This window comes from Gordionus sp. m RMFG-2023, chromosome 2 (assembly GCF_954871325.1).
Source record: "Gordionus sp. m RMFG-2023 chromosome 2, tfGorSpeb1-WG-v2, whole genome shotgun sequence".
In the NCBI taxonomy this organism is placed as follows: domain Eukaryota; kingdom Metazoa; phylum Nematomorpha; class Gordioida; order Chordodea; family Parachordodidae; genus Gordionus; species Gordionus sp. m RMFG-2023.
The window spans coordinates 14639114-14666802 of NC_088776.1; the positions used below are offsets into that span (position 1 = coordinate 14639114).

The following is a 27689-nucleotide window of genomic DNA, read 5'->3' on the forward strand; positions in this document are numbered from 1 at the left end:
CTAACATCTCTTTATCTAATTCAGATTGTTTAACATGATCACTCATAAAATATTCATCCTCACTATTACATTGTCACAATAACCTCAATTAAAATATTACACCTTAGATAATTTTATATTTATTTTCAGAATCATAGTAAATGATAAAAATAATTTGAGAAATGAGTCAGCTAGTGAAAATAAAATAACTCCACCAGAAAAAATGTTTATTTATTTCATATATCTCATTTGAAATATAAGATATTTAAATTCGTTTTATTAAATTTTATAATATAGTAGTAAATATTTATAATTAATAAAAAAATTACAAATTTACTATGATGGGGTCTCACAAACCCCAATCAATCATAAATGTTATAAATCAATCGAAATTTATGAAATTTGGAATATAGATTATAAAATATATTTTATAAAGCTACTGAAGAATCCAGATCATAATTAACCATTTTTATACAATATCTTTTCTAGCATGCCCAGGATTTCGTATACCTCACCGAAGTACTGAAAGGTTAACAGTTTAAATTTGAACTTAATATATAAATTGCAACACTAACTTGAGACTACAATGCAATTATTAGTATTAAAATTTTAGGGGTATCTTAATCAATGTACATAGTTATTATTTTATAGTTAACATTCTAATAATTAATATTTTAATTCAGTATCATGCTTGGGAAGGAAGTGAATCCAGAAGGCTTTAATAAATTGTAGACAAATTTTAAAATTTGTTTTAATGTTTATTCCTGGTTTTGAAGGACAGAAGGTAAGGCAACTTGTATATGAGGCCATAAAATATGATTCCTCCAAATAAATATGCGTAAAGCTAAAATATTTTTGAGATATGTAAACTAAATTTTTTGGGTTGGGCCTAATATTTTCTTGGATATCTTCACTAGTGGTTTGGGCTGTCTAGTTCTCTAATAATTATGTTTTAATATTTCACTGCCCTTGATCATAATTTTAAGCCATCAATAAATATTGGTTTGATAAGTTAAGAGATGTTTTTCTTTTATCACTGTCTCGAAAGATAGGGCATGATTGAAATATGCGCTCCGACGCGCCTTCTATCAATTAAGCATAAATTTAATTATAATATATAATCATGTACTTATCAAGATGATTTAGAATTTTTCAATTAAAAAAAAACTGGTTACATAATGAAATTTATTAAAAAATACTTTTTTTGCATGACTAAAATGCGCGCTCTCGATAAGTATGCACTATTTATAAAAAATGAACGCAGAATCATATTTAGCTCATTAAAACGATTCAAAAACCTTAATATAAATTTTTTCATAACTTAGTGGGCTTTTGAAAAAAGATCCCTGTGTGACCCCTATTAAAAAATATCTAATTTAAAAATATAAATATAGAATCATGTTTAGCACTTCGTGGAGATTCGGAAAATGATAGTATTCATTTTTTTAAATAATTTTAAATGCGCAATTTTATAACTAAACTACGCGCTCTAAGACTTAAATAAATAATTATAAAATCGTGTTTAGCTTATTGAGATAAAGAAAATGTTATTTTCAAATTTAAAATTAACTGGTAAATTAGTAAAATATAAAAAAAACACTTTGAATGACTGAAATATGTATCCCCGACAAATCCCTAAGCATTCTCGATCCAATGCAGAATCATGTTTAGCACTTTGAGGAGATTCAGAAAATGATAGTATTCATTTTTTTTAAAAAAATATTCTGACTAAACTACGTGCTTCTACTAGAGATCTGCAAAGTTAGTTCGGGCCAGGCTCAATTCTATTTACTAATCGGGTTCGAGCCGGGCCTAATATTTTTAAAAAAAATTCGGGCCTGGTTGGGTCGGACCTTGGAATTTTTTTTAAATATATCTAAATTTATCAATTTTATGTAAAATAAAAATATTTGATTTTATTTATTGAAATTAAACGACATATAACATATGTTTTTTATTTTGAGTAATTATAAAAATTAATTTCTATATTTAAATAAATTCGGGCCGGGCCAGGTGGGTAAATTTATAAAAAAAAAATTTCGGGTTCGGGCCGGCAAAACCTTTCTAAAAAAATTTTAGGTCGGGCCGGGCCAGCAAAACTTTTTTAAAAAAAATTTCGGGCCGGCCTTGAAAATTAGGCCCGATGTAGATCACTAGCTCCTACCCTACCCATTAAAAAGACTTAAATTTTAAAAAATCGTGTTTAAACTAAAATTAGTAAAATAATAAAAAAAACACTTTTTAGATGACTAGAAAAGGCATCCCCGACAAAGCCCTACTTGTTCTTGATAAATATACGCTATTTTTAAAAATTGAATGCAGAATCATGTTTAATATTTTAAAGTTAGCACTTTTTATAACCATATTTACCCTTATAGAATAAATATTAACTCTCCCTTCTCATACTCCTTTATATTTTATAAAATAATTAGGTGGATCTTTCTTGGATAAAAGGGAATACATTATAAAAAAATAATCCAATTAAATAGATTCACACAATGTAATCCAATCAAATAAACCTAAAGTTAACCAATCAAAATACTGTATTTTATCGATCTTGGAAGCATTTTTAATTAGTTTCGTTTTATTCATCAATTAAACTATAATTAGCGATGGTGCGCGCCCTTCATAAACGAGACGCGTCCAGTTAAAAGTTAGCGGAAGCATAGCATTCAAGATATTAGTGTCCTAGGGTAGGGTCGGCTTTTCAAAAAAGACAAAAATAAGCATTTGTTCACATAATTATTTCAAAAAATTAAAAGCTCGTAGAAAATTTCTTATATTTATAAATGACAGACATAACATCTCTAATTAATAAATAAATCACATGAAGCTAATTTTATTGTTTTTTTCATAAAACATAATAATAAATTATACATTATAATTTTATATAATTTTTTCTTATAAAATAAACCTTTTATAAAATTTACAAATAAGAATTCCAAATAAAAAATATATTTTTTTAAATAGTTAAAAATTGAAACAAAATGCTTTATAAAATACAATTATATAAATAAAATGTTTTTTTTAAAAATAGTTATGACTAACAAAATGCTTCATAAAAAACAATTATATACTTCATGAAACAAATTTTGCCAAAAAATCATTAATTTTATCATCATTAAATAATATAATCATCAAAATTCGAGTCAATAAAATTTTTAACTCAGTTATATCTCGCGATAAAAAGCTGCTTCTACTATAGTTCTCTATCGGTGGTGTAAGAGACAATTTTCGCATATATTTGAAATAAAACGTTTTACCCAAATATTTTGACCACACATCGATGCATTTCACTTCCATTAGAGGCAGGTTTCTACAATTGCGCTGGTTTAGATTGTAATATTTTTTCCGGTAAAATACTAAGTCATTTCCGTTTATAGCTTTTTTTTTGAGCTCGTTCACGTTTTTAACATTATTCTTAAGATCATATTTACCCAAGTTGTTGGCGGATAATGTCGTTAAAATGAGATTCATTTGATTTATGAACTTATCTAACCTAGTTTGTTTGAGCGTTAATTCAGTCGAAACAGTTTGCAAATGGTTAAATTTAGCGTTCAGATAAGATGCCGTTTGTGCAACGATGTTGGATATGTCTGTGATAAGATCTTTCACCATTTTTTTCCCATTTTCTATATTTTTATTATAATCCATTTTTTCTTTACTCATTTCAACTAAATTCCCTTTCAATGAATGGATGTCCCACTTAGCTTGATTCAAAAGAGTTTCTTTATATTTATTTTCTATCTCAAGTAAGTTAATTTGTTCGTGAAGCCGAGATATTTCCTGAATTAGCGAACCATTTTTTCTTTTAAAGCTTTCGTTCTCATGGCCGAGTAAGATAACATTTTTGGAATAAGTCAGCGTTTTGTCGATCAATAATTGTATTCGTTCGTTAACAGTAGCGTCGATTACTTTTGTAGTTTCGGATAATTTATCCTTTGTGGTATCCAAATCGTGGCTCAGGTTTTTGATATGATTGCACAATTGAAAAATTTTGTCCTGATGATTAACCGCTTGACTTTTAGCTTCGTTAATCAAGGTAGAAACTAGTTTTTCCCAAATTAGAATTATTTCACTTTCGTCCATCTCATCGACGGGTATCTCGATGATCGCGCGCATTAATTTTTTAACCCTAAATTTAAGTTCAACCTTTGAATCGGAAGAATCATCAACCTGAGAGATGACAAACTTTTGAAGCTGCGCTACAACTCTAGCACACATTTTTTCCATCATGGCTTTGGATTTCGTCAGGGTATCATTCCGACAAGCCAAATTTTTATTTTCAACAATAAATGCGTCGATTTTTTGAGTTAAACCACTGATTTGATCCTTAAATTGGCACAGTTCTTTTTCTAAATAGCACATTTGTCGCAAGGAGATGCGATTTTGATCAAACTCCTCGATGAACGCTTTTAATAACTTGTGTAAACAATGAGAACACGGTGATGTCCCGATCGAATAACGTTTAAATATATAAGGGTCTTTCGATATTTCATGAAAGAATTCTAAAAGTATTTCAAAATCTGGGGATTTATTGCAATATCCTTTTACATGTTGCATCACTTCGAACAAATAACTTAAATATATCTATTAATTATACTAAATTTATCGCTTCATGGCTAAACCGTAAATATATTTACGTTTAAAAAAAGAAGAAAATTACATAATTTTTTTTTGTCGTCTTACATTACGATTATTATTCAAATTATTCAATAATCAATATGCCTGACTAAATTTCAATCCATATCTTATTTATCACAATCAATTATGCCGCTAGGGCCTATATCATAAATGGTCTCATAAAAATTCGGGCGGATTATATAAGAAGAATCAACTATTTTTATTCGCCTCACGTTATCCCACCAATAAGCGGACAACCTTAAATGAAAGATATCGCCCCAAATATCATCCCAAAAAGATTTAAAGTGATTGTCGGACGAGGAAGAAATTTCCTGAGAATTTTTATAGTAATTATTTAAAACGCAGTGATTAGTTAGAACCAAAGCTATATTGTTATTCGCCTTCGGATATTTAAGATTTTTTTCGAAAGAGATTTCGGAGCCAGGGATAGAATTGTATGTTTTAATAATTTTTTCTTCGACTAATTTACGTTTATTAGGAGGGTGTAAGGAGGTGATTTCATGTTTAAAAAGTTCTGGGGTCCTGTCGGTACTAACTTCCGAGCTTTCAAAATCATCATTAGAATCTGAATTTGATTCTTCACTATCGTCTTGTTCCCCATGCTGCAAATTTAGAGAAACGAGATTTCTAAAATGATAAGATAGAGCATCCACCAATTTTCTTCTGTGACTGTTACGAACGAAGTGCGATAATTTGTCGATATGGCCCTTAAGTGGAAAGGCTACACTATCGATAACTATTAATGTTACTAGAGGGTGCCTGATCAAGTATTCAAACGTTAAATGGATGCACAGAGCTATTAATTGGGTCACATCAGTACAACGAAAATAATGAAGTCTCTGACTCATGATCTTTTCACAATATTCTTCTTTGCTCGATTTAGATTTTGAAACCTCATCACGGATAATGTTGACTTGCGTGGTAAGTTTCTTATTAAAAACGGGAGAAGAATTTCCATCAATGTTAGAACTAGTTTGGGTTTTAATATGGGTTGAAGGTTCCAAGGTTGTTAATTTATCAATATAAATTTTGTAATCGAGGGCGAATTGAGGTGTTGCCATAATCATCTCCTTTATTCTCTGAGGTATAAAGGTTCCTTCTGTGTCAACAAATATTGATTCATGATAAAGAGCGATGTTAGAGGATAATACATTTTTATATTTGATATCCTGAGTCAAAAAATTATTAATACACAATTGGAGTGACATCTGTGTTTTTCCTATGCCAGGTAATCCGCTTATTTCTTAATTTTAAAAAGTTAAAATTTAGTGTAATAATAACAGATAAAGATTTTAGAAAAAAAATATATATGAAATATGCTTCGATAATTGCTATCGGTATCGAGCCTCTGCAAAATAAAGTTTATTTGTTTCGAGCCTAACTCTATTCGGTGGTAAAAAAAAAAACTAGACCTAGGTCCTGACCGTCACTAGCCTTTTTATAAATGAAATTAGGAAATAAATATTAAACTTAAAACAAGTATTTATTTTATTTTATTTCATTTATCTAAAAAAATATATGAAAATATTTATGAAATATTTTGCTATTCACTTATAGCAGATTTTTAAACTCTTTGTGGCAAATATAATTTATAGCCTTAGTCCAGGCTAAGGTGCCCGATTCCGGTCGATTTTTAAAAACGGCTCGATTGAGATTTTATCTAAGATGATATTGTTAGATTTTCCAAATTGAGTCCAACCTAGTGTTGCGTAATCGGCTAATTTTAGCCGACTAAAAACGGCTTAGCCGAGATTTTAGGTGGAAAAATCGGCTAAGCCTAATTAGGTATAGCCTAAAAATCGGCTAAGCCTAATTAGGCTAAGCCTAAAAATCGGCTAAGCCTAAAATTGGCTAAGCCTAAAAATCGGCTAAGCCTAAAAATTGGCTAAGCCTAAAAATCGGCTAAGCCTAAAAATTGGCTAAAATAAATTAGTCAAAATTCTGCATCGATGCTTAGCATTAATTATTATTTATTTATTTTAGTAAAATAATTTATTTTATTTATATTTAATGTAAATATTTTATTATTATCAACAAATAAACATGATATGATTTAATATTTTTTATTTATATTATTATATTTTGAAAAAAATATTTTTATATTATTTTTCAAAAATTTAACTTATTACATATAGATAAAATATAATTACAAATTCCGAAATATATTTTATAAAAAATATTTATATCACATTTTATAAATCTTTAGTTAATAACTATCTCAAAGAAATATAGTACATACTCGGAAAAAAAAATATATATATATTAAAACATAAATGTTTAATTATAACGAAAAAAAAATTTTTTTTTGTGGTTAAAATCTAAATATAGTTGCGATGCAAAATATATATAAAATTAACAATGACTATATTTGATAAACTAGGAGGGAAATGGGAGTGTTTCGAAGAAACATTTGTAGTTCCCCTTTAGGATTTCAAATTGGACTTTTTGTTTAAGAGATAGGGACTCGTTTTTGACCCCTGTCCTTAACGAAATTCTTCTACCCAATTGATTTAAGAACTTTAGGGATTGGGGACCGGGGTTTCCAAGGACGCTAAAAATTAGGGGAATAAATATAAAAGAGTTAGGGAGGAATCTATATTTATTAAACTTATTGGTTTCTTGTAGTTCCAAGGGGTCGGTATTTCCGTTAGCCGGAAAGGAGGTAACACAAGAGACGTCCCAGACAAGTCTTTTGCCGCCGTGCCTAGACGTTAAAGACATGCCGTCAGGGCGCTTACCGTCAGCATTTAGGAGACCTAATGGCTCCAAGCTATTGGGGAAACCGGCCGAAATCAAGGCTTTGCCGATTAACCTATTAAGGTTGTCGTGCCTCAGGAAACGGCCACTGACTTTGAGGCACGAGAAACAATGTCTAGAGAAAGGATCAACCTGTTTGTGACAGGCGGCACAGGTGTCCACAGAAGGGATAAGGCAACCAAGCCTATGGCCAATGGCAGTTTGAAACTCATCGTCTGTGAGTAACGTTTCCTTTTTACCACTCGGAATCGCGTCTAGCCATTCATGGCCGTTAGAGTTTTTTTTGCGTTTCTGAGCAGTTGAAGGTTAGTTAGCTCAGGATACATACAAAGTTTTTTAAACGAGCATTGAAGCATAGGGACCAGGAAGCTCTTTAGATGGCAGGAAATTGGCTGCTCGGAGCCTTGGGTGATTAGAGTAAGCCACTCTTGTTTAGCTGAAGATAGAAGGGGATCGTCCAACTCGATAAGCGAGGAAATAGAATCGGCGAAGGATATTCGAGATGAAAGAAAACACGCAATTGCCATAAGGAAGGGGGGTAACAATCCCAGTCCACCCTGGTAAGCGGGCATAGAGGCGAGGGACCAATTGAAATCGGAAAAATTTAAGCCTAAAAGGGATTCGATAAAATGTTTAAATTTTAATTCGAAGACCTTAAGGAGAGTATTGTACTGGAAAACGGGGGAAGATTTAAATAAATGTAAGAATTTAGGTAGAAAAAGACATTTTTTGGTGAGAAAGAAGAACTGATGCTTGGGGAGATGAGGAAGATTCTTGAGTGAATTGGAAAGGGAATGGATCAAATCGTCAAAAGTTTTTTGACAAAAGGAGGTTGAAAAACCAATAGGGGAACCTAAAAGACAGAGTTCCTCGTGCGGAATGATTGTAAAATCTAAGGGAGGAATAAAATCCTTATTGTTGAGGGAGGAAATTTCACACTTTTTCCTATTTAGGGAAAGACCAATTTTCGAAGCTTCCATTTCAACGTACTCTATGGCCGACATAACATTGGATAAAGAACCGCCAAAAGAGCCATCGTCGAGATACCATAAATTAAGGTCTAATTGGAAATTAGTCTTTAAATTTTTGATCAAATCATGAATCCCTATAGTAAAGAGCAGGGGGCCTAGAGGATCACCTTGCTGTATCCCCTCTTCGGAGGATATGGAAAATTCCCCGAATTTGAGTAACGAAGGGAATCCATAACAGGAATTAAGGAAATTCCCATATTTTGGGAAATGGTGTAAAAAAGATGGTAAGAATGCCCTCCTATGGATGGTGTTGAAGGCATTTCTGAAGTCTAACTTGCAGAAAACCTTATCGGCCTCAGTATTTATAAAAATACGAGCAACATGTGAGGCCACTTCACACCCACCTCTCACTCCAAATCCTAACTGTGAAGGAAATAAGAAGGAACTAGCCTTAGGCCGAATCCTATTTACGATAGCCTTGGCGACTAAGCGACGAAAGAATGACCCTATGGCTATGGGTCTAACGCCGCCATCCGGTTTGGTCAAGGAGACAAGACGGGCGCCAAAAATAATAGGACGAATGCAAAGGGGAACTTCGCGTACGAGGATATTATTGCACAGTTCGGTTAATGCTTTCAACAAAGGGTCAATGAAGCCACTATCAGGGCATTGAATTAACTCCACAAAGAAACCAGGTCTGAAGCCGTCCAACCCCCCTGTCGTCCCTTTTTTAAAGGACTTTAAGCACTTAAGTACTTCGTCACAGGTAAAGGGAATAGGGGAGGAGGCATGCGGGTGGATGTTAAAAGGGGACGCTCGTGGATGTTTTTCAAGAAGTTGTTTAAATATGGTAACGTTGATAGGTGAAATAGAGTCATCGGAAGACAATATTCGGGCCGCACCGCTAATATCTCCAAGATCTAATTTTTCGGAGATCAATTTGTGACGGAAGGAGTTGGGGTTTAAAGGGTACGAAGGAGAAAATTCATCGATAATTGTATTTCCAAAATTGGAAACTTTTTCCTTAATTAAGGCAGATAAGTTATTTATTTTATTTTTGGGTTTAACTAGGACTCGAAAACAAAAACTAACCAGGTCTAACCATAAGGGTAGTGAGGAGAAATCCGAATTCAAATTATTTATAAGTGACATGAGGAACCTAGAGATAGACTCTCGGGCGGCTATAGGGATCCTAGAAAGAACAGGGGGCTTATGCGAATTAAGGAATAAATCAACAGAGCTTGAGGAACATGGTGGAATGGGGTCATACGAGTGAGGAGCGTTAATTAAAGGATCTGGGCCGTAAGAGAGGGGAAATTTTCCAGAATTGTGGCACGCGGGTGAACCATGTTTCCTAAACACGCCATTTAAATTAAGCGAAACTATTTTTAAGCATACTTGACAACAAGAGTTAACCATGAGATGGCTTTGAAAGGGAGAAAACACAAAAAAAATATATATATTAACGGATATAATTTTGATTGGAAGAAAAAAAAAAAGATGAAATGGGGAAAAAAAAAATCAAAATTGGGAAGAGAGGAATACCTGATCTATCCTTTCAGAAGTATTATCGAGATTAGAGGGGTTGGTAAATTTGAAAAAAAAATAATAATATAAACAATAATATTTATAAAATAAGATTAGGTACATAAAGTATAAAAAGTATTATTACGAACAAAAAAAAAAGGGGGGGGGGGGTATAAACAAGAAAAAAGGGGGAAAGAAAAAATCAAAAATTGAAAGAAAAAAGAAAGATTATGAACAATCGAAATTAGGAGGGTTGGTAAATTTAAAATAATAATAAATTAGATGCATTGGCAAATAAAAAAAATAATCGAAAATACTGGTAAACCAAGAAATGCAAAAAAAAAAATTAAACTTTGTCGGGGAAATCTTTAGGGTGTGGAGATGTAAAAAGAATTCAAACTTAAGGAAATTTTTCTACGGCCGCAAAATAGGGAAATCTTAAGGTTGTCTTAGAACTATTCGTTACACAAAAGAAGTTAAGCGCTTCTACTATTTGAAAAAGAAAGTTTTGATAGGACAAGCCTCCCTCAATAGTGCTTTCAGCGAATGTTGATATGTAGTTGGAAGAGCGATAATTGATTATTTCGAATATGTTGGCATAATATTATATCATCTTTGAAGAGTGTAGATTATTATATTTTAGAAATCGACATTTTAATTGGACAAGATGTCTTTTTTTTGGGAGAATTGAAAAGGGACGATATTTTCCGTGAATGGAGAGAACATTATCTACGACCTTATATAAGAAATTGTTGGAGAAAATCATCGTAGGAAAGAATAGTCAATTTCGATAACTATGACCGGGCATAAGTAGAGGCTCAGGGAATAAGAAAATCCAGAAAATATAAAAACCGGAAGAGGAGATATGCTCAAAAATAAATAAAATATTGTTTTTTTTTTATTGCTCGAAAATTGTGCTTTCCGCGAATGTTGATAAGTAGTTGGAAGAGCGATAATTGATTATTTCGAATATGTTGGTATAATATTATATAATCTTTGAAGAGTGTAGATTATTATATTTTAGAAATCGACATTTTAATTGGACAAGATGTCTTCTTTTTTTTTGGGAAAATTGAAAAGGGACGATATTTTCCGTGAATGGAGAGGACATTATCTACGACCTTATATAAGAAATTGTTGGAGAAAATCATCGTAGGAAAGAATAGTCAATTTCGATAACTATGATCGGGCATTAGTAGAGGCTCAGGGAATAAGAAAATCCAGAAAATATAAAAACCGGAAGAGGAGATATGCTCAATATTCAAAATAATATTTATATTATTATTATTGTTTATATTAATTTTACATTTGAAAGTATATGTAAAAAAAATTTTAAAATTTCTCAAAATATAATGATTAAAAAAAAATGAAAAAATTTATTTATTTGATGTTTTTTTAATAAAAAAAATAATATGCTGCTATATTGTAAAAATGTAATATTCTTTATAATATAATTTATTAGTGATTTTCACAATCTTCTTTGTAAATACATCTTTTATTGAGGAATTATATTGTAAATTTTATTAGATAAATAAACAATCTTTTAGGTGAAATCTTTTATCATTTTTTTAAAATTATCTATTTATTATTAAATGAGGTGGATTTTATGAAACTTTTTTGATGTTATTTTATATGATCTTTTTAAGGATAATATTTTAATGTGACAATTGTCATAATCGTTCTTTTATAAGTTTTTTGAATTTTTTTGAAGAAAGTATGTTAAAATAAGTATTAATAACATGTGTAAATACAAATTTAGTGAAGATGTACCAATGAAAAGTGACAATTGTCATAATCGTTATTTATAAAGCTTTTCGAATTTTTTTGACGAAAATATGTTAAAATAAGTATTAATAACATGTGTAAATATAAATTTAGTGAAGATGTACCAATGAAAAGTGACAATTGTCATAATGGTTAATTTTAAAGTTTTTTGAATTTTTTTGACGAAAATTTGTTAAAATAAGTATTAATAACATGTGTAAATATAAATTTAGTGAAGATGTACCATAGAAAAGTGACAATTGTTATAATCGTTATTTTTAAAGTTTTTTGACGAAAATATGTTAAAATAAGTATTAATAACATGTGTAAATATAAATTTAGTGAAGATGTACCAATGAAAAGTGACAATTGTCATAATCGCTATTTTTAAAGTTTTTTGACGAAAATATGTTAAAATAAGTATTAATAACATGTGTAAATATAAATTTAGTGAAGATGTACCAATGAAAAGTGACAATTGTCATAATGGTTAATTTTAAAGTTTTTTGACGAAAATTTGTTAAAATAAGTATTAATAACATGTGTAAATATAAATTTAGTGAAGATGTACCATAGAAAAGTGACAATTGTCATAATCGTAATTTTTAAAGTTTTTTGAATTTTTTTGACGAAAATATGTTAAAATAAGTTTTAATAACATGTGTAAATATAAATTTAGTGAAGATGTACCAATGAAAAGTGACAATTGTCAAAATCTCTATTTTTAAAGTTTTTGGAATTTTTTTGACGAAAATATGTTAAAATAAGTATTAATAACATGTGTAAATATAAATTTAGTGAAGATGTACCAATGAAAAGTGACAATTGTCATAATGGTTAATTTTAAAGTTTTTTGAATTTTTTTGACGAAAATTTGTTAAAATAAGTATTAATAACATGTGTAAATATAAATTTAGTGAAGATGTACCATAGAAAAGTGACAATTGTTATAATCGTTATTTTTAAAGTTTTTTGACGAAAATATGTTAAAATAAGTATTAATAACATGTGTAAATATAAATTTAGTGAAGATGTACCAATGAAAAGTGACAATTGTCATAATCGCTATTTTTAAAGTTTTTTGAATTTTTTTGACGAAAATATGTTAAAATAAGTATTAATAACATGTGTAAATATAAATTTAGTGAAGATGTACCAATGAAAAGTGACAATTGTCATAATGGTTAATTTTAAAGTTTTTTGACGAAAATTTGTTAAAATAAGTATTAATAACATGTGTAAATATAAATTTAGTGAAGATGTACCATAGAAAAGTGACAATTGTCATAATCGTAATTTTTAAAGTTTTTTGAATTTTTTTGACGAAAATATGTTAAAATAAGTTTTAATAACATGTGTAAATATAAATTTAGTGAAGATGTACCAATGAAAAGTGACAATTGTCAAAATCTCTATTTTTAAAGTTTTTGGAATTTTTTGACGAAAATATGTTAAAATAAGTATTAATAACATGTGTAAATATAAATTTAGTGAAGATGTACCAATGAAAAGTGACATTTGTCATAATCGTTATTTTTAAAGTTTTTTGAAGAAAATATGATAAAATAAGTATTAATAACATGTGTAAATATAAATTTAGTGAAGATGTACCAATGAAAAGTGACATTTGTCATAATCGTTATTTTTAAAGTTTTTTGAAGAAAATATGTAAAAATAAATATTAAAAACATGTTTAAATAAAAATTTAGTGAAGATGTACCATAGAAAAGTGACAATTGTCATAATCGTTATTTTTAAAGTTTTTTCATTTTTTTTGACTAAAATATGTTAAAATAAGTATTAATAACATGTGTAAATATAAATTTAGTGAAGATGTACCAATGAAAAGTGACAATTGTCATAATCGTTATTTTTAAAGTTTTTTGAATATTATTGACAAAGATATTTTAAAATAAGTATTGATAACATGTTTAAATAAAAATTTAGTGAAGATGTCCTCTAGATAAGCGACAATTGTCATAATCCTTATTTTTAAAGTTTTTTGATTTTTTTTGACGAAAATAGTTAACTTGCATCGATATTGATTTTAAAATAGAAAAAAAAGTTTACCCAAATTTTAAACAAGATTGTCTGGTGAAAATTGGTAAAAAAATAATAATTTCTAACTTAAGATTAGATATTGTGATATAAATTTTGCATATTAATTTCTGACCCGATGAACGGATGTAATAAAATGCCAATTTGCTCCTGTTTTTGGGGAAGAATCTATTATTACCATATGTTTTTCTATAGCATATACTCAGGCAATTTTAATTTTACAATCTATATTTTTACCCATTTGCATCAAAGAAATTTTAAAAATAACGATTATGACAATTGTCACTTTTCTATAGTACATCTTCACTAAATTTTTATTTAAACATGTTATTATTACTCATTTTAACATATTTTCGTCAACAAAATCAAAAAACTTAAAATATAATGATTATGACAATTGTCGCTTATCTAGAGTACATCTTCACTAAATTTTTATTTAAACATGTTATCAATACTTATTTTAAAATATTTTCGTCAAAAATAATCAAAAAACTTTAAGAATAACGATTATGACAATTGTCACTTTTCATTGGTACATCTTCACTAAATTTTATTTAAACATGTTATCAATACTTATTTTAACATATTTTCTTTAAAAAAATTCAAAAAACTTATAAAATAACGATTATGACAATTGTCACTTTTCTATGGTACATCTTCACTAAATTTTTATTTAAACATGTTTTTAGTACTTATTTTAACATATTTTCTTCAAAAATCTTATAAAATAACGATTATGATAATTGTCACTTTTCTATGATACATCTTCACTAAATTTTTATTTAAACATGTTTTTAATACTTATTTTAACATATTTTCTTAAAAAAAATTCAAAAAACTTTAAAAATAACGATTATGACAAATGTCACTTTTCATTGGTACATCTTCACTAAATTTATATTTACACATGTTATTAATACTTATTTTAACATATTTTCGTCAAAAAAATTCAAAAAATTTTAAAAATAACACATATGACAATTGTCACTTTTCATTGTAAATTTATATTTAAACATCTTATTAATACTTATTTTAACATATTTTCGTCAAAAAAATTCAAAAAACTTTAAAAATAACGATTATGACAATGTCAATTTTCTATGGTACATCTTCACTAAATTTTATTTAAATATGTTATCATTACTTATTTTAACATATTTTCTTCAAAAAAATTCAAAAAACTTATAAAATAACGATTATGACAATTGTCACTTTTCTAGGGTACATCTTCACTAAATTTTTATTTAAACTTTTTTTAATACTTATTTTAACATATTTTCTTCAAAAAAATTCAAAAAACTTATAAAATAACGATTATGACAATTGTCACTTTTCTATGGTACATCTTCACTAAATTTTTATTTAAACATCTTATTAATACTTATTTTAACATATTTTCTTCAAAAAAATTCCAAAAACTTATAAAATAACGATTATGACAATTGTCAATTTTCTATGGTACATCTTCACTAAATTTTTATTTAAACATGTTATTATTACTCATTTTAACATATTTTCGTCAACAAAAATCAAAAAACTTGAAAATATAATGATTATGACAATTGTCGCTTATCTAGAGTACATCTTCATTAAATTTTTATTTAAACATGTTATCATATACATATTTTAAAATATTTTCGTCAAAAAAATTCAAAAAACTTTAAGAATAACGATTATGACAATTGTCACTTTTCATTGGTACATCTTCACTAAATTTATATTTACACATGTTATTAATACTTATTTTAACATATTTTCGTCAAAAAAATTCAAAAAACTTATAAAAATAACGATTATGACAATTGTCAATTTTCTATGGTACATCTTCACTAAATTTTTATTTAAACATGTTATTAATACTTATTTTAACATATTTTCTTCAAAAAAATTCAAAAAACTTATAAAATAACGATTATGACAATTGTCACTTTTCTATGGTACATCTTCACTAAATTTTTATTTAAACATGTTTTTAATACTTATTTTAACATATTTTCTTCAAAAAAATTCCAAAAACTTATAAAAATAACGATTATGACAAATGTCACTTTTCATATGGTACATCTTCACTAAATTTTTATTTAAACATGTTTTTAATACTTATTTTAACATATTTTCTTCAAAAAAATTCAAAAAACTTTAAAAATAACGATTATGACAAATGTCACTTTTCATATGGTACATTTTCACTAAATTTATATTTACACATGTTATTAATACTTATTTTAACCTATTTTCTTCAAAAAAATTCAAAAAACTTATAAAATAACGATTATGACAATTGTCACTTTTCATATGGTACATCTTCACTAAATTTATATTTACACATGTTATTAATACTTATTTTAACCTATTTTCTTCAAAAAAATTCAAAAAACGTATAAAATAACGATTATGACAATTGTCACTTTTCTATGGTACATCTTCACTAAATTTTTATTTAAACATGTTTATTAATACTTATTTTAACATATTTTCTTCAAAAATATTCAAAAAACTTATAAAAATAACGATTATGACAATTGTCAATTTTCTATGGTACATCTTCACTAAATTTTTATTTAAACATGTTATTAATACTTATTTTAACATATTGTCGTCAAAAAAATTCAAAAAACTTTAAAAATAACGATTATGACAATTGTCACTTTTCTTTGGTACATCTTCACTAAATTTATATTTACACATGTTATTAATACTTATTTTAACCTATTTTCTTCAAAAAAATTCAAAAAACTTATAAAATAACGATTATGACAATTGTCACATTAAAATATTATCCTTAAAAGATCATATAAAATCATCAAAAAAGTTTCATAAATCCACCTCATTTAATAAAAAATAGATAATTTTAAAAAAATGATAAAAAAATTATAAAAGATTTCACCTAAAAGATTGTTTATTCATCTAATAAAATTTACAATATAATTCCTCAATAAAAGATGTATTTATAAAGAAGATTGTGAAAATCACTAATAAATTATATTAAAAAGAATATTACAATTGTACAATATATAGCAGCATATTATTTTTTTTATTAAAATAACATCAAACAAATAAATTTATTTTCATTTCAAAATATAATAATATAAATAAAAAATATTAAATCATATCATGTTTATTTGTTGATAATAATAAAATATTTACATTAAATATAAATAAAATAAATTATTTTACTAAAATAAATAAATAATAATTAATACTAAGCATCGATGCAGAATTTTGACTAATTTAATTTTAGCAGATTTATATAGGCTTAGCCGATTTTTAGGCTTAACCTAATTAGACTTAGCCGATTTTTAAGCTTACCTAATTAGGCTTAGCCGATTTTTAGGCTTAGCCTTATTAGGCTTAAGCGTAGTTTTTAGCCGATTACGCAACACTAAGTCCAACCCTTTCTACCATCTATGAGAAAAATCTCCAAGCTTACATAAAATTATTTTGGCTAAAATCTTATTCAGATCGTTTTTTAAAATCGAAACGAATCGGGCTTTTTTAACAATACTAGTCCAGGAATATATTATTAATGTTACGGCATGCTTACGAGACTCTTAAAGCCGATAGTGTTGGCATCTAGGCTGTGCAATATTAAATAATATAGCATTTGATCGATGCCGATATCTACGAAAAATTGATCCGATAGTAAATGTTTAAAAGATCGAATTCTTTTAAAAGAAAGAAAAGCTAAAAATGTGATATTTTTTTTTTCTTATACATTATTTGTAGCAGGAAAGGGATTTATTAATATTTAAAGAGTCATATTCAGCTATAAATATTGCCCATATTTTAAATGATATGGCCAACTTTTGGGGAATAAAAAAAACAAAATACAATTAATAATTCGTGATATGATAATGTACCAAATATCCCCTTGGCCGTGAGAAACGGTAAAATTTTAAAATGTCCCTTGTTTTGCCCATAGTTATAGTATACAGTTAATTTTTTTTGCATAGAGAATATTTATTTTCTTGACATTGGTTCAAAGATAGATTATTGATAAAAATCGATTAAAACATCGATATAGGATTGGTTTTTAAATGAATATAGGAAAATATTGGATCTATGGAAAACTTGTAGATAGGCACAACAATAGTATCGTAAGTTACTCATGGCCGATACCAAATTATATTAAAATATTTTTATTCAATAAATTTATCTCATTAATTCTATATATCGTAATAGAAAATATAATTATCGGCTGGATTGGTACCTTAGGATATCGAATAAAGTTTTCAAAATTTTTTCGGATAGGGTCAGACTTGAAAAAATAGTCCGCAGCCTATAATAAATATAGATATTGTGTTAGTTATCTATCATCATATTTTAATATATATTTGAATAAATAAAATTATTCAATTTTATGATAATGATATGTTTTGTTATATTACAGGTATCTATTAAATAAAATTCAATAAAAATTGTGCTAGACCACGATCTTTATAGTAGTCCCCAGTTCGGTTTGGTGATTACATTTTGTGTTTACGACACGGTTTCCCTTGCATTATTTTGAAAATCACTTAATTAAAAAAAAATAATAAATATTATAATTTATATTTTAACCCTTTCATGCAAAATTTGTAACCATAAAAGGCAAAGTTTTTTGGTAAAAATTCTATTTTTAAAATATATAATTATTCAACATAGAATGTATTATGTATATTAAAATATTATATTTTTGAAATTATCATCTTTTGAAATTTTTTTATATATTAAACTTTTTAAATACACTTTTTTTTTCAAAAATATCGGAAAATACTTAAAATGCAAATATTAGGCATGTATTTAAATATTCCCGAATTTTATATATCGTCCTTAATTTTCATCGCAAAAATCATGACAATTCTAAATTAAGATTATAAAAATACATAAAACAAATAGATTTTAATTAAAATATTTTAACTTTGTAACTTCAAGTAGCAATGATAATTTGTAGTGCTGTAAATTAATGGCAAAAAAGTACGTCGTTACCTTTCTTGAAGGAACGCTATTGTTACCTTCTTCTAGAGGTAGAGTAACGGTAACGCGTTTCTTTTTTGAGTAGCGATAACGCAAAACGTTACTTTAAATCTTTTCTTAAAATATGGAATATAAAATTGTTTTTATTTATTTTTTAAATTTTATAATAATTTAAGCCGAGTTTTTAGGTCAGATTAACCACTAAATTCCTTCATTTTTATTTTAAATTTTCAGTCAAGATTGTTAATCTAAATCAATCAAGATATGTTAATTTATATTCTTATTTTCTAATAATTATTTTATAAAGAATATTATGTCAATTGTACATATTTCTTCAGATGAAAATGATTTGACCGGCTGGCCCCAATATGAAACATTTTTCACAACAATAAAAAAATTAGGGGTAGAAAGTCTACACTATGTAAAATTGTCTCCCAACTCAAATATTTCCTCAATTATGGAGTAAATATGGACACTCTCGAAACTGTGATGCCATTTTTAAGGAAAATATAGGAAGATATCTGATTAAACCAGTTATAACAAGATGGAATTTTTTTTTATAACTCTTTGAAATTAATAGAATCATATGATAAGTTAGATATGCAGAGTTTTTCAGATAATGAGAATAAAAAATTCTTTCGATTTTAGAATATTTGGGATATCTCACTTACACGATAATTTTCACAATATTAAAACTTTAAAAAATCGCTTTAAATAATTTCAAGTTTTGTAAGCCACTTGACAATAAAAGGTATACAGTTGAAATATTGTTTACAATTTATATTTTGATTATATTTATTTTTAGTAAATTTGAGCATATCTATAAAGATGAATATATATACTATCAACTCGCTACTTAAATTAGATTAGACCTCGATAAAAATATAAGTCAACGAAGGTAGAAGGCTTGAACTTAATTCCAGTTTGAGAAAATATTTTGACAATAAAAAAACAGGCCTTGATTTCTTTAAAACAACACACATACTAGATTATTTTCTGATAAAGATAAAAAAATTTTGATGAATCTGGTAGAAGATTTTTTTGACTTTTTTCAAATAAGGATTATTCGTTAATTTTTAATAAATTCCCCTAATTAAAATTTTTATTTATTATATATAATACAACTCTCCCATCCTCTGCGCTAGTTGAACGTGTATTTATCACGGCGAAAGATGTTTTGAGCACTCCTGTTTATCTGATCAAAATTTTGAAAACCAATTTTTGTTAAAAATAAATACAAAATTATTATAAAAATATCTTATCTTTAATATATTATTTTTGAATAATTTTATTTATATTTTATAATAGGGAATTTTTGTATATAATATTTATCTGTATTTCTAGATCATTAATAAAAATGAATATTAAAAATATTATATGAAAAATATTTAATATTGGAATTTTGATATTAAGATGTCTAAGGGATATTTACCCCCACTTCCCCTCGGCTTTTGGTAAATTCAAAATATTTTAGTATAAAAAGTTAAAATATCCTAATATTGGTAGATTAGCAACAAAATTTTCATAATCAGTAACGTATAGCGCTATTTAGGCATTTTCCGGAAGAGCCGATAGCGTTTCTAGGATTTTTAAAGTATATAGAGGTGTTTAAGTAAAAGGCAAAATTTTTTTTGGAAAATCAATACTTAAAAACATGCGTAAAGACGTAAAACGCAATATAAAGACTCAAAATGAAGATTAATTTTTTTTATTCTTTTCTTAGAGATTTTTTTTACCTATAAAATGATATATTTATTTTATTTTTTACATAGATTTTGAGATATAAGCAATTTAAAAATTATATAGGCGCGAAAAGTGTTATTTTTCCACCTTCGAGGCTCTGTATCTCGGGATTTAGGGGTCCAAGAGAGCTAAAATAAACGGTTTTCTCATTTTTTACCAATTTAAATAATTTCAGCAATTTTTAACATTTCTAATAGAGGTCGGCTAGTGTTGTTAAAACGCCGCGAGTTGCGACCCCGACCAAAAGTTCGGGTCTTTTTTTCGACCTCGACCCGAGTTCAAGCCGAAAAACGACCTTGACCCAAAATATGGGTCGTTTTTTTCGACCTCAACCCGAGTCCAAGCCGAAAAAAACGACCTCGACCCAAAATATGGGTCGCTTTTTTTGACCTCGACCAGAGTCTAAGCCGAAAAAACGATCTCGACCCAAAATATGGGTCGTTTTTTCGACTTAGACTTGAAGTTTGGTCGTTTTTTTCGACTCAGACTTGAAGTTTATTTTTTAATGCAAATATGTAAAAATATATTTTGCAAACATGTTAAATTAAAATTTAGGTGAAGATGTACCATAGGAAAGTGACAATTGTCATTTTTGAACTTTTTTAAGGCAAATGGGTAAAAATATATGTTGTAAACATGTTAAATTAAAATTTCATTGAAGATGTACCATAGGAAAGTGACAATTGTCTTAATCGTCATTTTTGAACTTTTTTAAGGCAAATGGGTAATATTTTGTAAACATGTTAAATTAAAATTTCACTGAAGATGTACCTTAGGAAAGTGACAATTGTCATAATCGTCGTTTTTGAATTTTTTATGGCAAATGGGTAAAAATATATTTTGTAAACATATTAAATTAAAATTTCATTGAAGATGCACCATAGGAAAGTGACAATTGTCATAATCGTCATTTTTGAATATTTTTAAGGCAAATGGGTAAAAATATATTTTGTAAACATGTTAAATTAAAATTTCAGTGAAGATGTTCCAAAGGAAAGTGACAATTGTCATAATCGTCATTTTTGAATTTTCTCTAGACAAATGGGTAAAATATATTTTGCAAACATGTTAAATTGAAATTGCAACCTGGTCGGCCGAATAGTGATTGATTTGACATGGAGCAATTTCTTTTATTGATTGAACCCCCAATAATTGTTATTTTCACTTACAAAATTAACAATACTTTAAATTATATCAAATACGCTAAGAAAAACCATTAAAAACTGATTAACATGTAGGGCTGTGCCGATATTAAATATCGGATCGGCACCGATATTAAGCGTTTTTAAAAAATATCGGATCGGTTTTGAAAAATTGATCTGATATTCTTTATTGTTTTTGGTTATTTTATGATTGTATATATAATTGCATAATTTTTTTAAATTTTATAAATAAATTAATGAGAGGAACTAAAATATAATATTTGTTGTAATGTCTAAAAAAATAGTTGAAAAGTTTACACTATTTTTTGTTATATTGTCTGCAACAAAGTAAAGGATTTTAAAATATCTAATGAGTCGCATTCAGATAGTGGGCTCAATTTAGCCATTTTAAAAAATTTAACTCAAGATTTTGGCTAAAAGTATAATACTCAAGCTTATTTATTTTGCCCGCATATGGCATAAAGGTTTTGACTTCTATTGGCGAAATATCGAGGCCGAGGTAATAATATTTTAGCTAAATTCTTGATCTAGCACATTTTATAAATCGGCTAAATGGAGCTGTTTAAAAACTCAGCACATTCCCCCATAAACAATGCAAATATTTTAAATGAGATAAATTACTTTTAGAGAATAAAAAAAATACATTTAATTATTCTTGAAAGTTGGTTGATTTTTTTATAATATAAATATTTATATTCTTATGACACTGGTTCAAAGATAAAGTAAATAAAACTCAGCAATATCGAATTGGTATCGGAATCGGATAGGTGAAATATTTGTAAATCACACAGCCTTACTAATATGTAATTTTATACAAACACGCCCTCTTTTGGAAAAATTTACATTTTTCTAAATTTTGAGAATAAAACTGGCCGTGCCAAACCGATTTTTTTATAAATATAGAAGATGAGTTGTAATGTCTCCTGAATTTTTTTATAAAAATTGACGTGGTATTTTTACCAAAAATTCTTTTTTAATTCTTATATATTTAATAAAATGACCTGAAATTGGAAAAATCGAAAAAATATTTAATCTTAAAGTATAATCCTTGTATGTAATTTTGATATTGAATTTGTTATTTACACTTATGTAGTTTTTAAGATATTTTTAATGGCATAAAGGCCGAGAATTGTAAAAAAATGTCATTTTGCCACTTTGAACCCTAATATCTCCAAAAATATAAATGTAAGAAGTTAAAATTTTAAAAATTTCTTAATTACATTAAACTTTCTTTGCTTAACAAATTTTAAAAAAATCGAAGAGTGTAGGCTGACATTTTTTTCTCATTTGATATGGAATGACCCTATTTCATTATTTCGTCATTATATCAATTTCAGGTTAATAACAACTTCTACTTACTCTTGAACTTTAATGATATCTAATACCATCTTAACTTTCACATGAAACTTAATATATAACAATTTATTTTTATTTTATTAAAAATGTAAAAATAAAGATGTAAAATATAATAGATCAAACTTTCTTTCTTTCATTATTAAACAAAAATATTAAAAAAATATATAGTGCATATAAAGAAATTAATTATAATTAAATTAGACAATTAAAAAGGTGAGATGGGTTTATTTGCATTGTTATATGGAATCATGAATAGCAAGCAATGCAATTGCTTTGATGAATGGGTATCATAATGACCTGCTTTACATATAACAGCAACTTTGCGTGAACTATGAGCCACTTAAGACAATTGGTAAAATAATCAATCTTATACATATATTATTGTTAACATCTTTTCCTGATTAGTTTTAAAATAAAAAATTTTCAATTTATACTCATAGAGGGCGTGTCTTGGTCTTGTGGGGTCAGGAATATTTTATCAACACAAAATATCGATATGGGTATCAAATAAAAGCTAATCTTGTTTTAAAATAAAAAATTTTCAATTTATAACATTTAAACTGTAAAAGAAAGACATTAGAAAAATTTAAACTTCTATAAATAAAAAAATCCCATTTATAAATATCTTTTCAAATATAATTTCTAACATAACTAATAAATCTCATATTTTATAGATTATTAATTAAATGGGAAATTTAATTGGTGATGTTTATGACCATGTATAATTTTTGCAGGATTACTGGAATCTAGTGTTGTTAAATGGCACGATTTTTAAAAACGGCTAACCCAATACTTTAGCTAAAGATATTAGATAAGCCTGGAGATTTTGCTCAAAGGCAGAAAGGTTTGGACATCTACAAGCTGTGTTGGCTAAAATATTAGGATAGCCACTTTTAAAAATCGAGCCATTTAACAACACTACTTGAATCCTTATCTTCAGAAAATAAAGAAGAATAAAACATGTAGGAGATTTATTAGTGCATATAGTGTGGTTAGCTCTTAATAAAAATACACTTAAAAATTATTTCATTTCAAATTAATGGAGGCTTATTACAATTGCAAATTAATATATAAAATAAGGTAAAATATTTTATCCTCTATTGTTTTTAATAAATAGGCATGAATATTTAATAAAGAATAAATAAATCTTAGTAAAAATTTAGAATATAAATGATTTAATCAATATGAAAGCCAAGCATTCAACATGATAATAGTATATTTTTATCAATCATTAATATTAAAATTTAAAAAATAGGGATGATATAAAACCAATCTAATAATTGATACTGATCTGATATTTAGATTGATTTTTATTTACTATTTATCAGAGACCTGCAGAGGTACCATTTGCACGGCCCGGCCCGGATTTAAAAATTTAAGGCCCGGCCCGGATATTTTTTTAAAAAAAAATTTCAGGCCCGGCTCGGAATTTTTTAAAATTATATTCGACCTGGTATGTACAAAAATTCACCTATGAGGTATTTTACCATATTTTTCAGCGAGTATTATCGCTTATTATTTAAAAAATGCATGTAAAAAGCTAATATTTTGAGAATATTATATTGAATTTATAAAAATTATAAAACTGTTATTTATAAAAATGGATATTTTGAGCATATACTATATTTTATATTGCATTTATAAAAATAAAACTAATATTCATAAAAATGGTAATATAATTTGATACTATATTTTATATTACATTTAAAAAAAATAAAACTAATATTTAATTTTTAAAAATGGAAAATATTTTGAGAATATAATATATTGTATTTAATTTATAAAATAAAAATAAATCGCTATTTAAAAAAATGCATGTATAATAAATAGTATTTTGAAAATATAATCTAATTGCACAATATTAATATAATTTATTTTATAATATAAATTTTTAACAAAAGAAGATAATTGTATTATATAATATTGTAAAAAAAAATAATGAAAAATGTTGGATTAAAAACTTTCATGACACAAGGTAAATATAATAAATGCAATAAATATTTGACAGTTTGCAAAGTAAAAAACCAGCATGATTGACGAAACCCTATACTCAAGAAAGATATTAAAAATTCACAAATTATCCCGAAGAAAGAGAAGCATATCTACTTTTTCAGGCTGAAGATTACTTCTTCTTTCTTCAAGAATTCTCCCAGTAGTGGAAAAATTCCGCTCACAGCTTGCACTTAAAGCAGGAATTGCCAATTTTGCTAAAATTGGAAATTCGCTTTGATGAGCCGCCCACCACTCTAACAAATTATTTACCTTAAATGTTTTATCTATTATTTATGTAATTATAATATTCATCATCGGGTATTGACATATTACCAGAATTACCATCGCCCCATTTGTCATAAAACGATTCAGTTTGTTTAACAACAGTCGTAATTTGACTGGTCGATGGTATTTCATTTACTTCCTGAGCCTCTTGTAATTTAATATAATCTTTTATATAGTTTTCCGTCATTTTGTGATCTGTCCCTGACTACATACGTAATTGCTTGAATTTGGGACAGAGAAAAAGAGAAATAAAATGATACTTGTGTAAAAAAAAATTTTCAATTAAAAAATGCTTTATATTAAGTAAAATCAATTACAATCTTTAAGAAGTGATAATCCTTTATTTGATTGTTTTGGTAAACTATATTCTAAAAATTTAGATATGAATTATAAAAAAATATATTAATAATACTTGAATATTGAGGCTTATTTAAGATATTCCTTTATTTGATTGTTTTGGTAAAATATGTTGTAAAAATTTAGATATGAATTATAAAAAAATATATTAATACTTTGAATAAATTTGCAGGAAATTAATAATTAGATCGATCTATGGGTTGTTAGGTAGTGTTAACCATCACCCAATATTATATTAATCATAACTATAATATAATATAATCTTATAACCATTAACTCATAATGTAAAAATTTTTATAAAAAATATTAAGGCCCGGCCCGGGCCGGATATATTAAAAAAAATTTTTTTTAGGCCCGGCCCGGATATGTTTAAAAAATTTTTTTTTAGGCCCAGCCCTACCTGGGTATATTTAAAAAATTTAAAATACGGCCCAGCCCTGCCCGGGTTTAGGGCCGGGCCTGCAGGTCTCTGCTATTTATCTTTGAAACAATTTCATTAAAAAAATATTTTCAAAAAATATCTAATTGTAAACTAGTTGAAGCAAGAAATTCTATTCTAATTGCTAAGGCAATATTATGTATTGCATATTATTTTTTATATACATAGCGTGACTTGTTAAATATTCTTAAATCCTTTTTGTGTTGCAAATATTTAATAAAAATAATAAAATCACATTTTTAGGTATCCTTCCTTTAAAAAAACTCAATTTTTTAAAAGATTACAAATAAATTCAACTATAGTTTCTTCTATTCATTTATTATTGGGAAATTAAAAATTATGTATGAAATAAAAATAATATATAATTATATACACATATAATAACCCCAAAATATGATATTTAAAAATATAAGCTCTATAAAATATTTTTTATAAACAATAAATAACTATCTAGATTAGAGGTATATAATGGGTGGATTTTAACCTAAATGCCTACCTTTTCCTTGTTTTTAAAATTTAGCCAGATTGCCTGTCTGCCCACCTGGCCTTTGTTTTAAAAAATGTACCCACTCACCCATTGATTTTTATAGAAGTCTGTTCATTTTGCCCAAAAAGATATAAAATCTATCAGCCCATTATTTTAAAAGTATTTTTTATCCCATTTCTGCCTAATGTTTAACATTTTTTTAAAAATCCTGTGCAGCCACACCCACCCATAGAATGGACAGGAAGGTTAAAAACCCACCCATTGCAAACCACTAGTCCAAATCCAATGTTTAATATTAACAGCCTTATTAAATGCTAATTTGTATAAAAAACGAAAAGTGAGCACCTCTTATAGCTTAGATCAATGAGTTATATAATATTTGGTATCTTTTAACAAATAATGATATATATTTAAGAAACTAAACAACTTCAAATATATACTAGACAATTTTAGTTTATAAATTAACCTTTTAATTGTGTTTTGAAATATATTTTCTATATACTGCCTAGAAAATAATTATTTTATAATAAATATAATGCCCATTTTGATTAATTTACTACCTAAAATTTATAAGTTCTGCCAAATATTTTTAATGCAAAAAATAAAATATAGGCCTAATTAATTTTTTTTGAATTTAAAAAAGTTTATCAATTTTTTAACGAATTATAAAAATTTTAGATTAAAATTTATAAAGTTGTGAAATTCTTACAAAAAAAAGTAAGCTATGTTAATTTATACTTTTCAAATTAAGAAATGAGTAATTATATTAAACAAAATGTAAAATATGAATAGGAATTAAAAAATAATTTCCTAGAAATTATAAAACTTTAAAAAAAAATTAATGGAAGCTTTTGGACAGGTTTCATAAGAAAATTATGAATTTTTCTAAATATATATAGATCACCGTCTGATAAAAATTTGGCCTATTTTTATTAATTCAGAGACTAAGATAATCTAAGGCGTTTCTTCTAAATTTTATACTTTTCTGACAATGATTAACACGTTAACAAGATATAGGAATAATTTTTAAACGTGTTTTATCAGAAATTATGCAATACCTGTGATTTTGCCAAATTTTATTCCTCCATTCAATAATTTATCAATATTTTTTGAAGATGTAGAAATATATTGATCCATACGCATATCATATCATATCATATTATACACTGAGGAGACATCCCACAATTCAAATTTTTAAATAATCTAACAAT

At 26.7% G+C, this 27689-nt stretch overlaps 1 protein-coding gene across 1 annotated transcript; it reads right to left on the reverse strand.

Annotated features, from left to right (window-relative positions):
• Positions 1-4729: 4729 nt before the first annotated feature.
• LOC135923689 (uncharacterized) lies at positions 4730-27642 on the reverse strand. Its single transcript, XM_065458577.1, has 2 exons — positions 27537-27642; positions 4730-5866 (listed from the first exon to the last, which is right to left on the reverse strand). Exons 1-2 carry the CDS (start codon positions 27619-27621, stop codon positions 4731-4733), a joined length of 1221 nt encoding a protein of 406 aa, XP_065314649.1. The 5' UTR covers positions 27622-27642; the 3' UTR covers position 4730.
• Between the last annotated feature and the right edge of the window lie 47 nt (positions 27643-27689).